Below are 24,030 nucleotides of genomic sequence, written 5' to 3' on the forward strand. Positions count from 1 at the left end.
TATTTCTTTCTGTTATCTTCTGTACCGTACTCGAGCACTTGCTTCTGTGTATGGCCGAAGTTTCATCAAGCTATATTACTTGGGAGTGACACATCACGCAAAAAGTTACTTTGTCCCTCAAGTTGTGCCCACTACTGCACACACTAATCAACCACCAGCCAGCCAGCCAGGCTACGTACCTCTCGCCGTTGAGCGTGTGCTCGCTGCCGCCCCAGTGGAAGTGCGCGCTGTCCAGCCTGTAGCGGCGCTCCGAGTCCGACAGCCACACCACCGGCACCTCCTTCTCGCTCAGGTACGTCGACTTCACCGACACTGCAGCACCACACACACACACACACCTGACGTCCTACAGAGCTCACTACCTCCACATTACTGCTCCTCTAGCCCAGCGTGATCAGTGGTACATCCCCACTTTGTAGTGGAGAATACGGTACAGTGATTTAAATTCATTAAGCCACCCATTAAAATTTCTCAAACTTCACATTTCTTTTCTTTTCTTTTTTTTTTACAATGCACATGTTATTAGCGTAACAGTTACGTGTTTAACAAAATAAAATGCATATAGCAAAATCCTAATTTCATTCGAGTTATGCAGCTCCAAAACTGTTACGGGGTTACAAATTTTGTGCATTCGAGTAACTAGAAATACTATTATTATTCTTTCTTTTCTCAGGCGTCATGTCTGGTCAAAAATGGAAAGTGACGCGGACCTTGTTCACGCGTGACTTCCTTTTAACTGTACGGTATATGTTACACTGCATTTAGGAACTTTCGGGTAATTGAACATGTACCAATAATTACAAATTTCTGTAGTTGTATATATAAGTTTGGATGTAGCTGTATTGCATTGGTGTACTGGTGTATATTGTGTGGTATGACTGCTGTAGTTGATAGTATAATTGGTATAATGTCAACTTTATCCTCATGCCACATGTCCTTGATTTCCTCAGCCAGTTGGATGTATTTTTCAATTTTTTCTCCTGTTTTCTTTTGTATATTCGTTGTATTGGGTATGGATATTTCGATTAGTTGTGTTAATTTCTTCTTTTTATTGGTGAGTATGATGTCAGGTTTGTTATGTTGTGTTGTTTTATCTGTTATAATAGTTCTGTTCCAGTATAATTTGTATTCATCATTCTCCAGTACATTTTGTGGTGCATACTTGTATGTGGGAACGTGTTGTTTTATAAGTTTATGTTGTACGGCAAGCTGTTGATGTATTATTTTTGCTACATTGTCATGTCTTCTGGGGTATTCTGTATTTGCTAGTATTGTACATCCGCTTGTGACGTGATCTACTGTTTCTATTTGTTGTTTGCAAAGTCTGCATTTATCTGTTGTGCTATTGGGATCTTTAATAATATGCTTGCTGTAATATCTGGTGTTTATTGTTTGATCCTGTGTTGCAATCATGAATCCTTCCGTCTCATTGTATATATTGCCTTTTCTTAGCCATGCGTTGGATGTGTCTTGATCGATGTGTGGCTGTGTTAGATGATACGGGTGCTTGCCATGTAGTGTTTTCTTTTTCCAATTTACTTTCTTCGTATCTGTTGATGTTATGTGATCTAAAGGGTTGTAGAAGTGGTTATGAAATTGCATTGGTGTAGCCGATGTATTTATATGGGTGATTGCTTTGTGTATTTTGCTAGTTTCTGCTCGTTCTAGAAAGAATTTTCTTAAATTGTCTACCTGTCCATAAAGTAGGTTTTTTATATCGATAAATCCCCTTCCTCCTTCCTTTCTGCTTAATGTGAATCTTTCTGTTGCTGAATGTATGTGATGTATTCTATATTTGTGGCATTGTGATCGTGTAAGTGTATTGAGTGCTTCTAGGTCTATGTTACTCCATTTCACTACTCCAAATGAGTAGGTCAATATTGGTATAGCATAAGTATTTATAGCTTTTGTCTTGTTTCTTGCTGTCAATTCTGTTTTCAGTATTTTTGTTAGTCTTTGTCCATATTTTTCTTTTAGTTCCCCTTTAATATTTGCATTATCTATTCCTATTTTTTGTCTGTATCCTAGATATTTATACACATCTGTTTTTCCCATCGCTTCTATGCAGTCGCTGTGGTTATCCAATATGTAATCTTCTTGTTTAGTGTGTTTTCCCTTGACAATGCTATTTTTCTTACATTCATCTGTTCCAAAAGCCATGTTTATACCATTGCTGAATACTTCTGTTATCTTTAGTAATTGGTTGGGTTGTTGATTTTTTGCTGCCAGTAGTTTTAGATCATCCATGTGTAGCAAATGTGTGATTTTGTGTGGGTATGTTCCAGTAATATTGTATCCATAATGTGCATTATTTAGCATGTTGGATAGTGGGTTCAGAGCAAGGCAGAACCAGAAAGGACTTAATGAGTCTCCTTGGTATATTCCATGCTTAATCTGTATTGGCTGTGATGTGATATTATTTGAATTTATTTGGATATTAAGTGTGGTTTTCCAATTTTTCATTACTATGTTTAGGAACTGTATCAATTTAGGATCTACTTTGTGTATTTCCAATATTTGTAGTAACCATGAGTGGGGTACACTATCAAAAGCTTTATGGTAATCAATGTATGTGTAGCGTAGCGACCTTTGTTTAGTTTTAGCTTGATATGTCACCTCTGCATCTATTATCAGTTGCTCTTTACATCCTCGTGTTCCTTTGCAACAGCCTATTTGTTCTACATTTATAATTTTGTTCTGTATTGTATGTGTCATTAATTTCTGTCTAATGACTGAAGTTAATATTTTATATATTGTTGGTAGGCATGTTATGGGGCGATATTTAGCTGGGTTTGCTGTGCCTGCTTGATCTTTAGGTTTCAGATAAATTATTCCATGTGTAAGTGTATCAGGGAATGTGTATGGGTCTGCAATGTAACTGTTAAATAATTTAGTTAGATGTGAATGTGTTGAGGTGAACTTCTTTAGCCAGGAATTTGCTTTTCCAGGGGCTTTCCAACTGTGAGTAGAATTAATTGCTTGGGTGACTTCATGTTGCAAAATTATCACTTAAGGCATTTGTGGTATCATCTTGTATGTGTCTGTTTCTGCTTGTATCCACCGTGCATGCCTGTTATGTTGTACCGGGTTTGACCATATGTTGCTCCAGAAGTGTTATGTTTGGTGGGTTGTCTATTTTAATGTGTGTGTTATCTGTTGTCTGGTAAAATTTTCTTTTGGTTTGTGTTGAATGTTTGGTTTTGTTTACTTCTATTTTCACTTTTTTTGTATCTTCTAAGTCGTTTGGCCAATGCTTGTAATTTCTGCTTCTTTTCATCTAAATGCTCTATCGCTTCTTGTTGTGAGATTTTACCTAACCTTTTTCGTTTTTTTCCTGACATTTCATTTCTTATAAATTGTGTTAACTGTCCGATGTCTTTTCTCAGTTTTTCTATTTTGATCTGTAGCCTGTGTTGCCATGCTGGTTTTGTGGGTTTCTTCTGTGTGTTGGTTGGTTCTGATCTCTGCCTAGTGTGTATATTTAGTGTAGTGAGTGCTCCTATATCAACCAGTAGTTGTAACTCTTCCATAGTTGTGTTTTCATTTATTTTGTTGTGTATGATTGTGTTGATAGTTTTTATTGTTGTTTCGACTTGTGGGTTATTTGGCGGTATATGCAAGAATGGTCTAATGTCTGTATTTGTGTCTTTGTACTCTATATATGTCAGCTGAAATTTTTCTTCTATATCTAACATGTGTGTCACTTCGTGTTCTATTTGTGCTTGTTCTGGTGGCTGTCTTAACATTTCGTTTTCCTCTGGTTGTTTAACTGATGCGTGCTGTTCTTTGTTTCTTCGCTCTGGGATGTTTGACTCCATTACTGTATTTTCTTCTTCTTCTGATTGCACATTATTTCGTTCCAGTATTTGTTGTACTTGTTGTTTGATGTTTTCTAATTCTGACTGGGATATCCTGTTATTTTTTTATTATTACACGGATCTGATGAGCTAGTCGTTGTTCTGTTAAAAATTTTAATTCTGGGTATCTGTTAATAAATGTTGTGTATACTTGTGATCTGTATCTAGTTGTGTTGGTTCCTAGGTTTGTTGCTTGGTAATAACAGCACATGAGGTGTCGATTGACTTCATCTGACCATCTCATCCTCTGTCTTTGTTTTCCTTCTAGGGTGGTTGCAGGAAGCATATCCTGCAAAACACCTCTATTTGGATTTAAATCATTTTCCAGTTGGCTAGCAGTGTTGTTACCATTGTGGGCGGGCATAGGGTTCAAGCGTCGTCCCCGACCATGACGGCGCTTGTCCGAGGCTTCTTTAGTTCTGTCCTGAACCAACTAATCACACTAAAAGGTGGGTTAGCCCTATTAGTGGTTTGTTCTTTTCGTCGCCTTTTACGACTGGCAGAACATACCAGAGGCCTATTCTTTTCCCGGGCCGCCACAGGGTTTATTATTATTATTATTATTATTATTATTCAGGTATGCCGCATCCATCTGAATGTACTCCTTGATGATTAAATCCCGCGAGAACTACCAAATTGCAGGGGTGTTTCAGCCATTGTTGTTAAAAGTCCGTGACTTTTGTGTGTGAGTAACATCGGTTGATTTCACTGGTCAGCCGGGGTGTGGTCGGGTGGGTGCCTGAGTCTGTGTGAAGCCCGTGCATCGTAGCCCTGTTAACACGGCTGTTATCTTGGAAGGTGGGACGAATTACTCATCAAGTTGTCTAACGAAAGGCAACACGTGACCTTCACGAATCTTAAAGAAGAACACCTTTGTTCAAGTTCTAGGTAATTTGAATGTGCGCCCAAATCGTAGTATGAAAAAACCTCGAAACATGACAGAAACACCTGCGGCCTAAGCTACACCGTTCACACACTGTTAACTAAACGGCTGTGTGGGCTGTCTCTGCACACAGCGCCTTTCAGCATTTGGAAAGAGTCTAAACTACAGGTCCTCGCACCACTCTACAAGACTACAGTCAGCCACTGCCCAGTTTGTGTGTTGTTTGGCGTAATAATGAAGTGCAGATTTGTCTGCCGGTGTGTGCCTTTTGCAAGGTCCCCGACTCCAAATATTCGCTGCACGCAGTTACCTTCGCAGCGCTCACTGGGAAAGTGGTCGAGACGGGCCTGCAGCCACTCACACCTGCAGTTCTTATCGTCCCCGCCCCCTGTCGGTCAGCGTCTTTTTACATTCGCTATTCTCACGCCTTGTCACAAGGCTGCGAGTGGTACAGCATTTGTAGACACGTCAGAAGTTCGTGTGGTCGTGGACACGTCCAAACACGACAGCTCTTTTGCGCCACTGTGTCACGTCTGTACGTCGAATCGTCTTATTACACTGATTCCACACATGATACGAGGGCTATCCACAAAGTACATTACGTTTTCGTTTGTGTCCGTTAGGGGCGGGGCTAGCGCGGCCGTCTTGGTGTCATGGCATTCCGCCGCTCAGTCGGCATCCTGCCGTGCTAGTGGGAGGTTCATGCTGTACTCCGTTGAGTTACTGTGACAGTTTGAAATGTCAGCATTAATTGAAAATGCCGCGAAGTGTGAAGTGCGTGCTGTAATAAGGTTTCTGACGGAAAAAACTGTACACCGATAGAAGTCTAGCGGCAGCTTTGTGAAGTGTATGGGGACAACATAATCACTGAAGGTGAAGTGCGTCAATGGGTCATAAAATTTAAAAATGGCCGAACTAACGTTCACGACGAAGAGCGAAGTGGAAGACCCGGCATAGTGACTGCCGAACTTGTCGAAAAAGTCGATGCCGCGGTCCGTGAAAACTGTAATTTCACAATAACGAAACTCTCTATGAGTTTTCCACAAATTTCACGAAGTTCGTTGCACGAAATCATTACCGAAAAGCTCGGTTACCACAAGTTTTGTGCACGATGGATACCAAAAATCTTGACAGAGATTCACAAAAATCAGCGAATGGCTGCAGCGTTAACGTTTTTGGACACTTACGAGAAAGATGGCGACTCATTACTCGATCGCATCGTTACTGGTGACGAAACATGGGTTGAGCATGTGAACTGCGAGACGAAATTGTAATCAATGCAGTGGGGACACACAAATTCCCCCCAAAAACCCAAGAAATGCGTGTAGACAATGTCGGCAAGGAAGGTGATGGCGACTGTCTTTTGGGACAGAAAAGGTGTGATTTTTGTGGATTTACTGGAAAGAGGCACTACAATAAACTCTCAAAGGTATTGCCAAACTCTGCACAACCTCAGAAGAGCAATACAAAACAAGCGCAGGGGAAAGTTGGGCTCAAAGATCTTGCCGATTCAGGACAACACCCGGGCCCACACGGCAAATGCCACTCGTGAAGTTCTCGAATCTTTTAAGTGGGAGTTGTTTCCTCATCCGCCGTACAGTCCCGACCTGGCACCGAGCGACTTCCACTTATTCCCAGCAATGAAGAAGTGGTTGGCTATGCAGCGTTTTGGTGACGACGCACAGCTTCAAGAAGAGGTAACCACGTGGTTGAAGGTGCAGGCGGCCGAATTTTACGACGAAGGAATTTCCAAGCTCGTCCATCGCTACGATAAGTGCCTTAATTTAAATGGCAACTATGTAGAAAAGTAGTATTTAAGTGTAGCTTTCATCTGTATATAATAAAAAAAATTTCCAATACTTTATTTATTTTTAATTCCAAAACGTAATGTACTTTGTGGATAGCCCTCGTATTTGTACATTGGGCCACCCCTCCAAGAGCACCTAACGGCGAGGGAGAGACGTGCAGTTCTGAATTGATCTCAGTCGGACGGCTGTCGGACGTCGGGGCACGCGCGTCTCGTATGCTAAAAGGCTAATATGTATATTTTCTTTGTGTGTGATTGTTGTCAATAAAAAGTGTTTCTCTACACATGTTGGCATTCAATGCAATCCGAATGGATCGGAATCATTATACAGTCCTTTAAATACCTGGTCCTCCAGTAAAATTGATGATTCAAATTTCTGCGGGCGCTAACATCATGAATATGTATGTAAAACTGACTAGTCCACCGAAGTTCAGGGTAGTAATATCCTTCAAATTACATTTCACATGTATGATTTTTTCTTCGCCACATACAGCGGACATACCACTTTATGTGGAAGTTCTGTGACGTGGTAACATAGATGCGAAAAAAAAAAGAAAAAAAAGAAACATTGCATTCTACTACAACACACCAAACCAATAAAACCATTAGACGTGCATAAATAAATTACGTAAAAACCAACTGGAAGACAAATAACGAATAATAGTGGACGATTAACAAAGACAATACAAGAAAACAAACAAAGAACAACGTGAAAAAGTACATCTCCATGTACGTACCTGTATTTGTCAATATTTTAAGTAAAAGTTTACATACAATACAAAAAAAAATCCAGGTGGCATCAAATTTTTAGACAAAGGTGCATGTCCTACGAGCATTTCCGATACTGGTCATCATAGATCGCACTTTGTTTCTGTCACTTTTTTTTTCCTTTTTTCTTCTTCTCCGTTCAATTCGAACACCTACGTCATTTAAATACAAAATTCATCAAAAATATATGCTATTCAACACATCTAATTGTAATTTTTATAAAAAAAGCACGTCTTCACTTTTCTAATTACAAATTGCACGCAAAAATTTTTAATTACCTATCTTATATAAAGGAATGTTAATCAAGACGGTATAATTTAAAAAATTACAAATTAATTTTTATTTATCTTTTTGTATTTTACAGTTCACATAAATGTTCACAGAACTTGCACCTGTGTTTACAAATTTTATTCCACCAGGATTTTTTAAAGGGCTAACTGAGGTTGAACACATCGGTTTCTGTTTTTTTTCTGTTCAACCAATTAAGGAATCACGCCGAGGCCGAACATTAGTTTTAAACAGTGGGGAATGAAACGAGACAATAATCAAACAGAAAGTAAGCTAATATGTGAGGACATTGGAATTTAGGACATTGGAAAAACTGTAGCTATTTTTGCTACATTTTAAATGAGAAAGCTAATCGAAGAATAAATGATATCTTGTTTGTTTGCATTTTACTCTTCTTCTTTCCTTCGAACTCATGCCCCCCCCCTTCCCACCCTCCCCTCCCACACACACACACACACACACACACACACACACACACACACACACACCAGCCGAGCGCTTTACCACATTGCCACACCGATTATCGAATGTTTAGCATATTAAAAATGGTCGAAAAACTTTAAAGTCGAGTTCCTCGAGTATTTTTCGCGTTTCATCGAACTAACGGGCGGGTGTAATTAAAGTGCTACTACTCATGCAGGTCCAATGTGCGCTGTAATTGTAGCATGGCAGCGAAACTTGGTAGATATGCTAATGCGTTAAAACGGGACCAGTATACGCTGGAATTAAATTAGTTCCAATTATGGCCACCAGGTGCGCATGTGTACAGTATCTCGTCGACGTCTCTGGTGCTGATATTGAGCAAATTGTGTAACTGACAGTTAATAATAAAACCAACATTATGCTTTTCTCACTGGTTTGACCTTTTCTGCCCATGTCCCATTCTTAATGCATTACATACGGAAACATTTCTATACGTCTTCCTTGCATTCACAGCGCCATATTTGCACCTGGTGACCAAAATTGCAGTTAAGTTTTTTCCAGCGCAAAGCGATTTCGCATTAGAATATCTACCAAGTTTCGCTGCCATACCATAATTAAGTGCTCCCTGGACCTCTGTGAGTAACTGAACATTGATTATAACGACTAGATACTTTGGGAGAGGTACATTTGAGTTCTGAACTATACATACCATAAACATAAAAAATTACAAAAATCTGATCGTCGTGTCGTCCCCTTATGAGACTGGTCGTCTGCAGTTGGTGTTCTGCTTAGCAATTTTTCCCTCAGTCGTAGTAAGCAGCCAGCGAAAACTGTCCATCGACATACGCCTAAAATTTTGAAATAGGTCTAATGAAGGCCGGGTTTGTAATTCAGTGACTGGTGCCCATCCACTGCGTGTTTGATCCTTCTGCAAAAATTCAGACACCCATACTTTTTTTTTCTTTGGCTGCTTCGCATAACCAACAGCACAACTGCCACACACAAGAATCCCGTCCGGGCGGGTATCACTGTTTTTATCGCGACTGTTTCACTACGGTAGCGCTCAATCGGGCGAAATCTGTGTGTTGTCTTTTACTGTGTGATCGCTTGCTCGGAAGTCACAGCGAGTGGTAATGAATAGCGATTTCTCTGCGGAATGCCCATGCGCTTATATTGGGAGCTGTGTATGGGCACATTACCCGCTGCAAGCCTTTCGACATAACGCTACTTTAGTGACCTTACGTGGCAATCTCGGTGTTTAAACTTCCAAGCAGCTTTCTAGATGCCCTCAAAAGGCTCAATGGGCGACCTTGCGAACGTTTCCACAGAAAAAAAAAATTAGGGAGTGGTCCGGTTTCGAACCCGGGACCTCTGCAGTTTTTTTTTTTTTAACGTATATAGACTTTTATTTACAAAATAACAAATTCGTTTTACAAAAAACAGTTTACATTTTACTTGTAGAGACGAGACAATCCATTCTTTATTTTTATTTTTCTGTTACTGTACTGTCCAGGTAATTATTTCATTTGGTATTTTTTTTTAATTTTTTTAATATTTTTCGAAAGTCTGTCAGTCAGAGGTTTTTTTAGTTGTTTCTTGCACCGTTTATTGTTGTAATTTAGCAATTTAGCTTTTCTGAGCCTTTGTACGCTACATTTATACGTATGGCAGAGTGAATATGGAGTAAGCATTGATTGTACGATCTAGTTATTTACAGAGAATAATTAGTATATAAGAAAACAAAGTTATTTTATGGAATTTTACTTATTACTAGTTATGGTATTATTATTGTTATTATTTTTGTAGATGTTTTGAGTTGAGGATGTGCTCTATTCATTTTAAAATAATGTTGTGTTATTACTATCCTCTTTTTAAATCTTGTGTTAGAAAACAAGGGGGAGGCATTTTACGTTGGGTCTTGAAAAACGAGACCTTAGTGGGACATGCACTAGGCATGAAATCAGTTTGATAGAAATATTAACGAGTGTATCAGTTGTCAGCTCTTATTTGATGGGTAAAGTGGTATCCAAAGGGGAAACCGTCATGAAAAACTATCTTAACATATTAAACAATCCATGACAAAAGAAAAAGGACATTACTATTTTAGCGAATTATTAAACCTATTTTTTTTTCGATTGAGCAAAGAGCAATTCACTAGGAAGCATTATATAGTGCAATTTTAGAGCTAGTTTACTATCGGTGGTGCGTGAGAGTGAGGAAGACTGAAAGGAGGAAACTATTCGTGGTGGCAAGACAGACATATATAAGTATGTAAATCACTAGTTTGTTGTACTGATAGGCCTGTAATAGTTTTGTGGTACTCACAGTTTCGCACACCTCTCGATTGCACACGATGGAAGGTAGAAAAACAAAAAACAAAAAAAACACAAAAGACAAAGGGACACTCGGAGCTACGGTTATATTGACACTATATTGTAAACTTTTACGCGTTCGATCACTTTTCACTGTCACTTTTTTTTTCTTTTTTTAATATAAAGCACTTTAGCACTGTAACACACGCATCACTGTTGGTGCTTTTGGGATGTGGGAGGACATCTGCGACTGCGGCAAGGGCGTGGGGGGGTTTGCGGCGATGGCAGCGGCGGCGGCGGCGGCGGCAACGGTGGTGGCGGTGGCAACGGCGGCGGCAACGGTGGTGGCGGTGGCGGACACGTCACGTGGCGGCAGTCAGGGCGTCCCTGAAGGCGGCGGTCAGCGGGATCTCGAGGAAGTTGTGGAAGGTCTTGCAGTATTTGGCGCGTTGTTTTGCCTTCTTGTGCTCTTCCCACAAGTCCGTGAGGAACTGCACGCTGTCTGACTGCTTTTTGGCAATGACTGCGTGTGCAGTCATGGCGAGTATCCACATCGTGGCCGTTCGTTTTGGCCTAGGGAACGGTTTCGCGTCAGGGACAGTGAGAGCCGTGACTTGGATGTTTCTTGGGTCGCTTCTGTTCATGTGGGCTATTATCTTCTTCCTTGTCTCCCATATGTTGCTGGTTGCCCTGCATAGGAAACGGTGCTCTACAGTGTCCTTTTCGTTGCACGTTTCACAATTGGGCGATTCTTTTATCCGGATTCGCGCCAGCCTCTCGTTGGTCGGTACGGTGTTGTGCACTACCTTGTACCACGTAGATCTGGCGTGCTCCGGTATTGCTTTTTCTGAGATATTTCTCCAGACGACTGGCCAGTCGTGGTCTGGAGATTTTATCTCGATTCTTGTTCTGTGTGTTTGCCCTCTTAGTGCGCCGTAGATGTTTTTCGCCGTCCTTAGCTGCGGGTTTGTTACGGTGGGCAGTGCGTAACTTTTATCGAGGATCAGTTGCCTGATGTGTCGCATCTTAAACGGTATGTGACTGGTGTCTACCGGCGCTTCTTCTGATCGTGGCCTGTAGATGTAGTAGCCAAAAACGGTATCCATTACACCACAAAGTCATCGCGATGCTAATGCTTTGTATTATGAAGTATAGGTGAGGAATAAGAAAACAGAATCTGATGGCAAACTAACAGTCGGCATTATCATCTGCGATTGAAGCAGCGGTGGGGACGTCTCTTGATTTTGATTTGTCTGCTAAGATTTTACGTGATTAATAAAAATGTTTCTTGAAATGTTGTACACTTCAAATCGGGACCAACATTCCTAACTACCACCATAGTACCAGAATTTTCAGTAAATGCGACCTGTGTTACAATTCTAAACGTTGAAACAGTTTATGACATTTCAGCTGCTAATATTTTGCGCAGCTGATCTGAATTAACGTCTTGTACTTACACAGAGCCGAATCCTTGCCCCCGCACCAAGAATAAAAAATTATCTGCTCCCCTGTTGTCCGGATATCACTGTTGTTAACGCAGTTATTTCACTATGGTAGTGTTCTTTCGGATGAAATCTATATATATGATTTTAGCGCCAAGAACTCGGCGTTCGCTTGTGTTCACAAGGTCAATCTTAGTTCGGCAGTGTTCTCTTTCGCTCGTCTACTATATACGCTTGTTCGCAAGTGCAAGCGAATGTTAGTGAACACTAGCTAGTAGTTTCCGGAGTGCACGCTCACTTATGTTCGCTTCGGTGTGCAGGCACACCACACCGTCCATTGCAAGCCTTTCGACGTAACGACAGTTGGAGGACTTGCGCGGCAATTTCGGTGTTTTAACTCCCCAGCAGCTCTTCTGATGCCCTCCAAACGTCTCTACCAGACAAAATTTGAAGTAGATGACGGGTTTCCAACCTGGCTGCTCAGTAGTACCAGTCACTGACGGTAACCACTCGTTTCTTTCTTCATTTTGATTGGTAATGCTTTCGACATGTGGTCTGGGCTCAAGTCACCACACGACACCCGTCATTTTCATTGTAGAATTATTTACTCATTTCTTTGTAATAAAGAGCAGCCAGCCCTCTGACCAAACACACATTTTTTTTTATTATTCCACAAAAATGAATAGCTTAGAACAAAATGACAGAAATTAGGTGACTAATTGCAGTCATAGAATGAGGAATGATATTCAGTTCCTAGCAATAGCACACATTTAGCATCTTCCCTCTCACGTTCAACTAGTGGCAGTTCATCACATCCCAGACCCAACTCAATCATTCAGTAAATCTTTGATGTATGTTCCTAAGTCTCCTCCAAGGAAAACACACTGAGCTGCCGCGCCTGCGTTAGACCAGACTGTCTACAAGCTATTCGCTGCAATATTAGCTGATATCACTGGAGTGATGACTAAAGGGCGTGCATCAGGCCACAGAAAATATATGGTGTCTATCGGAGGGGGGATACTTTCGTGGACAATGAAAATGAAAATATAATCAAATCTGTCGGTATAGATCCTAAGAGTCGGCATTATTCATTCGTGACTGAAAAAGCAGACGACGAATTAACAGACTTCACTAGGGAAAATATCATCACCGGGACTTTTTTTTTTTTTTTTTTTTTGCCACCTTCTCGGGAGTAAACGTGATGGTACCGCCACAGTAGTTCGCTTTGCCGGCTAATAATAATTGTATTTGTTGTTTACAGACAAAAAAATGAAAACAGAGTTTATAAAAATTGTTGTGTGGTCGAGCAGTGTTTCTCCTGCCCATCTTGTTTTGCGCCCTGTCACGCTCCTGTCTCAGCGCGCCCACGTGCGAGAAATGCAGCGCATCCATTTCTGACGCGTAGGGCGGACAGAAACTGCTGACGGGCGCGAAAATCTCGCCCCTTTTTTGGTCGAGATTGAAGTGACAGGCACCGCGGACGCTCCGATGCCTCGATATACGTCCGAACTGTTTGATCAGGACAGTCCTTCCCACACAACGGCCTCCCAGACGCATGGGATTACAAGAGTCCGCCATAACTCCCAGCCGGAGGCAATTTTCTCTGAAAGCAGTCACATAGCGCCTGTAGCCGCTCCCAGCATTATTTCGCTGCTCGCAGAATGCTGCGGCGTAGGAGTGAGCAAGAAACATCATATAAATCACGATGATTGAGAAGTTACAGATATCACAATAACAACTTTAAACAGTATCTGGCTGCGATTTCAGTCACAACTAGGAGACGCAAACGGCCTCGAACAGTTAACGTTGTGTGCCATCTGTTGGCCGAATTCCGCACTTCTTCCTGTGAACCTTTTGTCTCGCTGCGATTTCAGTGACAAGTTGTAACTATCAACTAAAGAGCACAGTTAACATTCCGCGTCGTGTGTCATCTGTATGTACTTCTTTCTCTGAACCTTAGCTGCGATTTCAGTGACCTTTTGCAAGCAGCAACTAAAAAGCACAGTTAACTTCGACATCGTGCGCCATCTGTTGGCCGAATTTCGTACTTCTTTCTCGGAATCTATGTCCTATATTCTAGCCCGGATTTCAGTGACAAGTCCAAGTACAAGCCGCACGTAGCAACTAAAAACCGCAGCTAGGTGCTGTATGCCATCTGTTGTCCTACGTCTTTACTTCGTTCTAAGAATCTTGTGTCTCACGATACGGATGCATTACATGCCCATGGTCGAAGAAATGCACCAAGTGGTCAATTTGCTCTGAGAAAAATTTTATACTAGGTTGCCGCCGAGGAATATGAAGGCCCTATTATGCTAATAGACAGGCCCTAGGCGTAGATTTTTCGTGACATATATAAACACACTCCTCATCATAAGGCTCCGGCGACTATTTTGAAGCGTATTACAAACATACTGGGTGATTCAATAAGATTTTAATATGTTACTCTACAAATAAAACTAAAGAAAAGAGTTCATACAAACATTGGTCCTCAAATGTTTAGTTACAGAGTTACGGCTAATACTAGATTTGGCCCGAAATTTAGCAACTTCGCTAATATGAAGCCATCGCAAATCTGTATGATGCTAAATTAAAGCACGATTTCCATTTATTTTGTTTTTATTGATCTGTTGAATCTAATAAAACATGTCCCAGACGTTTATCTGCAGTAGTTTTCCAGAACATCCAGAGAAGCAAAGAAGTAATTTCGTAAAATTTCTAATTTATTAACTACTTGGCCAAATTTGTTTTGTAAATTCCAGACAATTGCTCGAAGTTTTCAACAGAATTTGCTGAGAATTTAATTTGGAAAAATGATGGTAATAACGTTAACTGAAACTGTACGAATGTGTCAGATAATCTGCTATTATTAATACCATAGTACTCATGAATTCATGTGAAACCGGAAAAAACAAAGCTCAGTGTTAAGGCAGTTGTATAAAGTACATACAATTTCACATTAAATTCACAATAAATGCTCAAAAATGTCTCCACCGAGTTCAATGCCTTTAGCTGCACGTGTATGAACAGATTTTGTTGCTCGTATAAGTTTCACAGGGGTGTTCTTAATTTCGTTAATGGTTCGTGCAGTCGGAATTCTCCGGGTTGGATAACACACGCGATATTCGTTAACTGCAGACTTAGAATAACCATCACATTTGCCATAAATAAACACCATATGTGCGTATTCGTCTGTCGTAGATTTTAAAGGCACCCCTATTTCATATAAATAATCTACAAACTACAACAGTTACTATATAGTTTCACTTACATACACTGCTGTTATTATGTTCTTTCGCTGAAGAAAATAGAAAACGAACTCGCTTCAAGGTTAGGAAACTACTCAACAACTCACTAACGGTTGCCAACAATGACATAACGTTTGTATATTCTTAATGCAAAGTAAACAAATTTACTTGTATAATAATCTTTGCTTCTCTGGATGTTCTAGAAAACTACTGCAGATACACGTGTTGGACATATTTTATTAGATTCACCGGACCAATAACAACAAAATAAATGTAAATCGTGCATTACTTTAACCTCGTACAATTTTGCGATGGCTTCATATTAGCGAAGTTGCTAAATTTCAGGCAAAATCTTTTATTAGCCGGAACTCCGTTACCAAACATTTGCAGACTTATGTTTATATGAACTTTTTTCTCCACGAACCTACTACGGTGTCGTAGCAGGCGGAGAGGTGATACTCCGACGTGGCCCGTCCCAGGTGGCGGATAGGGGGGTCCTCACCGGTTTACCGGCGGACTTGAGCGAAATAAAATAGCTCTCGCGGACCAAACACTAAACAACCTCTACGGCTAACAACCGTAGTTGTAACTCGGAGCTTGCTCCATACAAGGTTGACTACCTTTTAAAGTCAAACATAGAAGGAAATCTTTCAAGGAATAACCCACCGCTTGGCAATAACCAAGGAAGACTGCACTCGCATACGGTGGCCAGTCACCTGAAAGATAACTTGGATGAGTCGGAGCATCTGAAAATACCCAAAACGGACAGACGACCAAAACTCAAGACAGGACAAACAAACTACATTGCGACACACAATATAAATTCCCTCATACAACCAGGCAAACTCAAAATTCCGACGGATGAAATGGATCGCAAGGGGATTCTCATAACCGGACTTCAAGAAATGAGAAATACTGATCAGGAGCCGATAGAATCACAAGGATATAGGATTTATAAGGGAATACCAGGGAAAAGAGTCATGAAACAGTGTCCACAATTTGGAACAGGATTCGTGGTGAGTCTGAAAATAATAGAGTCCATAATAGAATTTAAAGCACAATCTCCCAGGCTCTCAACATTAACTCTAAAAGCTGCAAATAAAATGTACACAATAATAAATGCCCATGCCCCGACAAATGATAAAAATAATAAAAAAGAACACAGAGAAGAGGTAGAAAAATTTTGGGAGCTCTTAGATCAAACGACGAATAACATTAATAACAGACTATCAAATACGCCGGGAGAAACTCAAGAATCACAACATTAATAAAAATCACATCAAAATTTTAATTGGAGACTTCAATGCCCAGTTAGGAAGGGAAAAGAGATATAGAGACATAATAGGGAAATGGACAGCACAAAGAAGAACAAACAAAAATGGTATAAGACTAGTGGAATTTTGCAGAAACCATGACATGATCTCAAAGTCGACGTATTTTAAGAGAAGACCAAGTAAACTAAAAGCTTGGAAACATCCAGACTGGAAAAAAGGAGAATGGCAACTGGACCATGTCTGCATGGATAAGAATTACCACAAGGAAATTTACAATGTGAAAGTACTGAGAGGGACAGATACCGGGTCAGATCATTACATGATAAAAATTAAAATTAAATTAACCCCATTAGCAAAGAAAAAATCCCACCAGAAGAAGAAGAGAACCTATGACCCTCATAAACTGATACAAAATGAGGATTATGAAGCACAAACCAGGGATATAAAAATAACAGATGATCTGGAAGAAATAATTCCCAAATTGAAACAAATAGCTGAACAAGTTGCCCCTATAAATCCAAGGAAAAAACACCAGTAGTGGAACGATGAATGTGATGAAGCAGTGTTGGATCGACACCAAGCCTGGTTAAGGCATCAAAATGAAAAAACAGAAAAATCATATTTGGAACTCACAAAACAAAGGAAGACAACACAAAAAATAATAAGGAGAGTTAAACGTCAGTACCAAAAAGATATACTTCTAATGATAGAAACAAATAGTGAAAAAACAAACTCAAGAGACTATTACAAAATATTTGGCAGACAATTACAAAGATATGATCCTCCAACATTAATGTTAAAAGATAAAGATAATAACCTAGCCCATAGCAATAGTAAAAACACAGAAATTCTAGCAGAAACATTTAACAAGTTACTAAATTGTGAAGATCCCCCAGAACTTCTTCAGATAAACACAGAAACCCCAATCAAAACACCAGCAGAAAATATAAATCCACCTACAATTAATAAGGTCTACAGAGCTTTGAAAGAACTCAAAAACTACAAAGCAAGTGGAGAAGATCAAACGTTTGCTGAACTTTGGAAATATGCAGCAGAACCAGTAAAGATAGCATTACACTAATGCATAGTAAAAATCTGGAGTGAAGAGAAATTACCAGAAAATTGGACTACTGCTATAATACATCCATTACATAAGAAAGGAGAAAAATCAAATCCAGACAACTATAGAGGAATTTCCCTTTTGGACTGCACGTATAAGATCATGTCAAGAATACTATACAACCGCTGTAAAGATCAATTAGAACTGGAACTGGGAGAATATCAAGGAGGATTTAGATCCTGGAGAAGCTGCCCAGAACAGATAATCACCTTGAAGTTAGTTATGGATGTCTACAAAAGAAGGCCAAAACAACTAGTCATAACCTTTGTAGATTTCAAAAAGGCGTATGATTGCATCCATAGATCTTCAATGATGAAAATATTAAGGAATTTTGGACTTCATCCTAAATTAATAAAAATGATACAGTTAACCTTAACAAACACCAAATCCAAAGTAAAATTTAGAGGAGAAATATCTGAACCATTTACGATTAAAACAGGGTTGAGACAGGGAGATTGTTTATCACCATTGCTATTCAATTGTGCTCTTGAATATGTAATGAGAGAATGGTACAAGGAAAATCCTATGAATATTAAAATTGGAACTAAGAAAGATAAAATAAACCTAAATTGCTTGGGATTTGCTGATGACCTAGCATTACTAGCTAATAATACTCAGAAAGCCACGAAACAAATAACAAGCTTACAAAATATAGCACAAAAATTAGGACTCCAGATATCATTTGAAAAGACTGAAATAATGGTAACGGATCCACTTGTAATAGATCACATCACAGTGAACAATAGGGAAATTAAAATAGTGAAACAATTTAAATACTTGGGTGAAATTATAACACATAAATTGGACGAGAAACCTGCATGGCGAGCAAGAACTAATAAAATGATAAAAGCTCAAAAACTAACATGGTCTATGTACAATAAAAAATGTCTATCAATTAAAACAAAATTAAAACATTACAAGACGGTGGTTCAACCAGAGGTTACATACGGAAGTGAAACTCTTTTTAAAGTCACCCAGAAAAACAGAATTGACAAAATTTTAAAAGTAGAGAGAAGAATTGCTAGAACATGCATAAATAAGAAATATCAAAACGCTGGGCAATGGCGGATAGTTCCAAATGAAGTGCTATACAGAGAACTGGAGCCCATCACTGATACTATACGAAAGAAAAGGATCTCTTTTTGTGGTCACATTCTGAGGACACCAGAAACCAGATTATCAAGGAAAATTATTGAGAAACTCTGGAATTTGAAACAACAAGGAGGATGGCTTAAGGAAATAAGAGAGGATATGGAAGAACTGGAAATAACTCTGGATGATTTGCAGAACAAAACGCCAAATTTAAAGAAGTTGAGGGACACAGAAATAAGATTTAAACCAAAAATTGACAAACGACATACAATGAAAAGGGTATTTACAAATAAGGAACGACGAAAAGCATCGGAACGAATGAAGAGATACTGGGCCACTCGGAAGGGGAAAATACCAAAGAAGAGGACCAGAAATGATTGACTGGTCCAATGAGGCCGTAAAAGCAGAAGAAGAAGAAGAAGAAGAACTTTTTTCTGTAGTTTTACTTGTAGAATAACATATTAAATATCTGCATATCTTCGTTAATTTTACATAAACTACTAAAATGCAATATGGTGTCTACTAAGTAACTTTTACCAAATGTTTTTTCGGACAGTGCAATTCGCAGTTAACCTTTTGTCTGTATTTTCAAATATTGCGTTAGTTCTATTCCCAATGTCAACATGTAATTGTAAGATCAGTGCTTTCCACTGTTTTCACTTGCACATGATCAGTCTTAAAACACGCAACCTTCCCGCCTAACCTAGACGTTAGGCTACGCTACAAGTTAGTCTGTCATCAAAACCAACATTCACGGCGGGAGGGTTACTTGTGTTTCTTCATTTCCCCACCAACTTTATACGTTGATTCAAGAACAATAGGAAGTGCAAATATAAACAATACTTCTGTGATACACGCTAGCGCCCTGCGACTGTTTCGCGAAACATGGTAAACAACTGAGCAGCGAATATTGTTAAACCGGAGAATATTCTCGGGCCCATCAGTACTGCCATGTCAATATTTCCGGTACTGACAACACGTTAGTACTCATCCTCAGACGGTCAAAATATAGGCGAACTGCCAATAAGTCGACAACAGTATCGAACGCATGAGGGCCCCTTACAGCGTAAAAATTTTAAACTAAAGATGTTTTATATCTATTTTCCAAGAAAAAACTAACAGCAAAAACTTTTTTTGTCGAATACACGTTTCAGTGACCTACATGTCATCTTCGTCATCAGATTCATCGGTAGAAGATAAACTCGCTGTTTCGTGAACAGTGGGAATGCCATTTTGGATGGTAATGTTGCTACCGGGATCGCCATCTTGATCTGAACAGGCAGCGTCACATTCCTCAGCCCAGGTTAGTATACTTTCCTCGAAGTTTGGATCTGTAGCGTTAACTTTTTTGGATTCGCGGACATATTCACTAAACTGAAAATATTACACTAACTGCTTCGCGGAGTCGTGGGAACTCGGACATGTCTCCCCACCCAGATCAACAACTACGGAAGTTACTACAGCTTCATGCTTCCCTCGAGTCCCAGAGACTCCACAATGCCGTTGATAAAGCAAGGGAAATTATAAAAATAAAGTCTAGTAACATATTAGCTGCGTTTGACCTCATGGCTTACGTCTTAGGCATTGGTGAAACACTTCCATGCTGAACTTTCATTTTGAAAGTATTTAACATGATTATTACAGAATTTCGTGACTCAGATGCTGCATTTAACCCGTGTTACAGGTCTGTGATGGAGCATAATTTTTACTGTAATTTCCATGTACATAATTGACGAAATAAGTTAAAAATATATTTAGAGGAGCGACAGTTAGTTTGACATGCTTACGTATTCGAGAGGAAATTGTTGTTGTTGTGGTCTTCAGTCCTGATACTGGTTTGATTAAGTTCTCCATGCTACTCTATCCTGTGCAAGCTTCTTCATCTCCCAGTACCTACTGCAGCCTACAGCCTTCTGAATCTGCTTAGTGTATTCATCTCTTGGTCTCCCTCTACGATTTTTACCCTCCACGCTGCCCTCCAATAATTGGTGACCCCTTGATGCCTCAGAACATGTCCTACCAACCGCTCCCTCCTTCTGGTCAAGTTGTGCCACGAACTCCTCTTTTCCCCAATTGTATTCAATACCTCCTCATTAGTTATGTGATCTACCCATCTTATCTTCAGCATTCTTCTGTAGCACCACATTTCGAAAGCTTCTATTCTCTTCTTGTCTAAACTATTTATCGTCCATGTTTCACTTCCATACATGGCTACACTCCATACAAATACTTTCAGAAACGACTTCCTTACACTTAAATCAATACTCGATGTTAACAAATTTCTCTTCTTCAGAAACGATTTCCTTGCCATTGCCAGTCTACTCTTTATATCCTCTCTACTTCGATCATCATCAGTTATTTTGCTCCCCAAATAGCAAAACTCCTTTACTACTTTAAGTGTCTCATTTCCTAATCTAATCCCCTCAGCATCACCCGTCTTAATTCGACTACATTCCATTATCCTTGTTTTCCTTTTGTTGATGTTCATCTTATATCCTCCTTTCAAGACACTGTCCATTCCATTCAACTGCTCTTCCAAGTCCTTTGCTGTCTCTGACAGAATTACAATGTCATCGGCGAACCTCAAAGTTTTTATTTCGTCTCCATGGATTTTAATACCTACTCCGAACTTTTCTTTGTTTCCTTTACCGCTTGCTCAATATACAGATTGAATAGCATCGGGGAGAGGCTACAATCCTGTCTCACTCCCTTCCCAACCACTGCTTCCCTTTCATGTCCCTCGACTCTTATAACTGCCATCTGGTTTCTGTACAAATTGTAAATAGAATCTCGCTCCCTGTATTTTACCCCTGCCACCTTCAGAATTTGAAAGAGAGTAGTCCAGTCAACATTGTCAAAAGCTTTCTCTAAGTCTACAAATGCTAGAAACGTAGGTTTGCCTTTCCTTAATCTCTCTTTTAAGATAAGTCGTAGGGTCAGTATTGCCTCACGTGTTCGAACATTTCTACGGAACCCAAACTGATCTTCCCCGAGGTCGGCTTCTACCAGTTTTTCCATTCGTCTGTGAAGAATTCGCGTTAGTATTTTGCAGCTGTGACTTATTAAACTGATAGTTCGGTAATTTTCACATCTGTCAACACCTGCTTTCTTTGGGATTGGAATTATTATATTCTTCTTGAAGTCTGAGGGTATTTCGCCTGTTTCATACATCTTGCTCGCCATATGGTAGAGTTCTGTCTGTCAGGACTGGCTCTCCCAAGGCTGTCAGTAGTTCTAAGGGAATGTTGTCTACTCCCGGGGCCTTGTTTCGACTCAGGTCTTTCAGTGCTCTGTCAAACTCTTCACGCAGTATCATGTCTCCTATTTCATCTTCATCTACCTCCTCTTCCATGTCCATAATATTGTGCTCAAGAACATCGCCCTTGTATAGACCCTCTATATACTCCTTCCACCTTTCTGCTTTCCCTTCTTTGCTTAGAACAGGGTTTCCATCTGAGCTCTTGATATTCATGCAAGTGCTCCTCTTTTCCCCAAAGGTGTCTTTAATTTTCCTGTAGGCAGTATCTATCTTGCCCCTAGTGAGATAAGCCTCTACATCCTTACATTTGTCCTCAAGCCATCCTTGCTTAGCCATTTTGCACTTCCTGTCGATCTCATTTTTTAGAAGTTTGTATTCCTTTTTGCCTGCTTCATTTACTGCATTTTTATATTTTCTCTTTTCATCAATTAAATTCAATATTTCTTCTGTCACCCAAGGATTTCTACTAGCCCTCGTCTTTTTACCTACTTGATCCTCTGCTGCCTTCACTGTTTCATCCCTCAGAGCTACCCATTCTTCTTCTACTGTATTTCTTTCCCACATTCCTGTCAATTGTTCCCTTATGCTCTCCCTGAAACTCTGTACAACCTCTGGTTTAGTCAGTTTATCCAGGTCCCATCTCCTTAAATTCCCACCTTTTTGCAGTTTCTTCAGTTTTAATCTACAGTTCATAACCAATAGATTGTCGTCAGAGTGCACATCTGTCCCTGGAAATGTCTTACAATTTAAAACCTGGTTCCTAAATCTCTGTCTTACAATTATATAATCTATCTGAAACCTTCTAGTATCTCCAGGGTTCTTCCATGTATACAACCTCCTTTTATGATTCTTGAACCAAGTGTTAAGATTGATTTATGCTCTGTGCAAAATTCTGCCAGACGGCTTCCTCTTTCATTTCTCTCCCCCAATCCATATTCACCCACTATGTTTCCGTCTCTCCCTTTTCCTACTCTCGAATTCCAGTCACCCATGACTATTAAATTTCCATCTCCCTTCACTACCTGAATAATTTCTTTTATCTCATCATACATTTCATCAATTTCTTCACCATCTGCAGAGCTAGTTGGCATATAAACTTGTACTACTGTAGTAGGCGTGGGCTTCATGTCTATCTTGGCCACAATAATGCGTTCACTATGCTGTTTGTAGTAGCTTACCCGCATTCCTATTTTCCTATTAATTATTAAACCTAGTCCTGCATTACCCCTATTTGATTTTGTATTTGTAACCCTGTATTCTCCTGACCAAAAGTCTTGTTCCTCCTGCCACCGAACTTCACTAATTCCCACTATATCTAACTTTAACCTATCCATTTCCCTTTTTAAATTTTCTAACCTACCTGCCCGATTAAGGGATCTGACATTCCACGCTCCGATCCGTAGAACGCCAGTTTTCTTTCTCCTGATAACGAGGTATGTGGTTCATGGGGGGGGGTCTGTTTTCAAGAGAAGCTGGAATGGCCTGTTTGCAACAGTTATAATTTTGTGCATGATGGTTGTATTTCATGTGCCATTCTTCTCTATATGATTTAAAAATTTACGACGTTCGTTCAGGATGCCCGTAAACATCTTGTTACTACGATTCTTGTAACTGATACAGGGTTTAATTTTAGTTTAAGATTTATTGCTAAGTTCTCTCTCAGGGTGAGGTATGTGGTTTAGAGAGATTCTAGTGAATTGGACAGGAGGTGTGACCAACATACTGGTGTACAACACTTGAGGATGAAAGTAACTTTCCCATAATGTGTCAATACCAAGTATCATAGCTCGATAAAATCTGGAGCATAAATGGAATAAACTGATCACCACGAACGGTAGTGCATGCTCTGCAACGAGCTACCATGTTGGCCACAAGGTTGCCAGGGAGTTCCTGTGGTACAGCTTCCCATTCCTCCACCAGCGCTGTTGGTAATTGCTGGGTGGTCGCTGGTGCTGCGATGTGTCTCCCCACCGCATCTCACCACCACTCTCGATGGGATTGAAGTTGTGGGAACGAGCAGGTCGGCCCATTATGGGCTCATTGCTGGAGCTCCACTAGCTACGCTATTCGATATAGTTGCGGTTGCAGACTTTCATCCATAATAATGAAGTGATGGCCGAATGTTTGTGTTTGTGAAATAGGGACACTCAACATCGAGCTTATCAGCGCGCATACGAAGATCATCTGAAACTAATGTTGTTAAACCGTAGAAAATGCGATAAAAGAAGATAAGATAAAATCGCACTCACTCTCTCTCCCA

General features: G+C 40.0%; 1 protein-coding gene across 1 annotated transcript in view; it reads right to left on the reverse strand.

Annotated features, from left to right (window-relative positions):
* LOC126428009 (carbonic anhydrase 2-like) overlaps nucleotides 1-24,030 on the reverse strand; it is a 107,575-nt gene that overhangs the window by 35,878 nt on the left and 47,667 nt on the right. The window contains exon 4 of the mRNA XM_050089891.1: nucleotides 180-312. Coding sequence (XP_049945848.1) covers nucleotides 180-312 — 133 coding nt within the window. The remainder of the gene's footprint in view (nucleotides 1-179; nucleotides 313-24,030) is intronic.

Source organism: Schistocerca serialis, chromosome 12, assembly GCF_023864345.2.
Source record: "Schistocerca serialis cubense isolate TAMUIC-IGC-003099 chromosome 12, iqSchSeri2.2, whole genome shotgun sequence".
NCBI classification, from domain to species: domain Eukaryota; kingdom Metazoa; phylum Arthropoda; class Insecta; order Orthoptera; family Acrididae; genus Schistocerca; species Schistocerca serialis.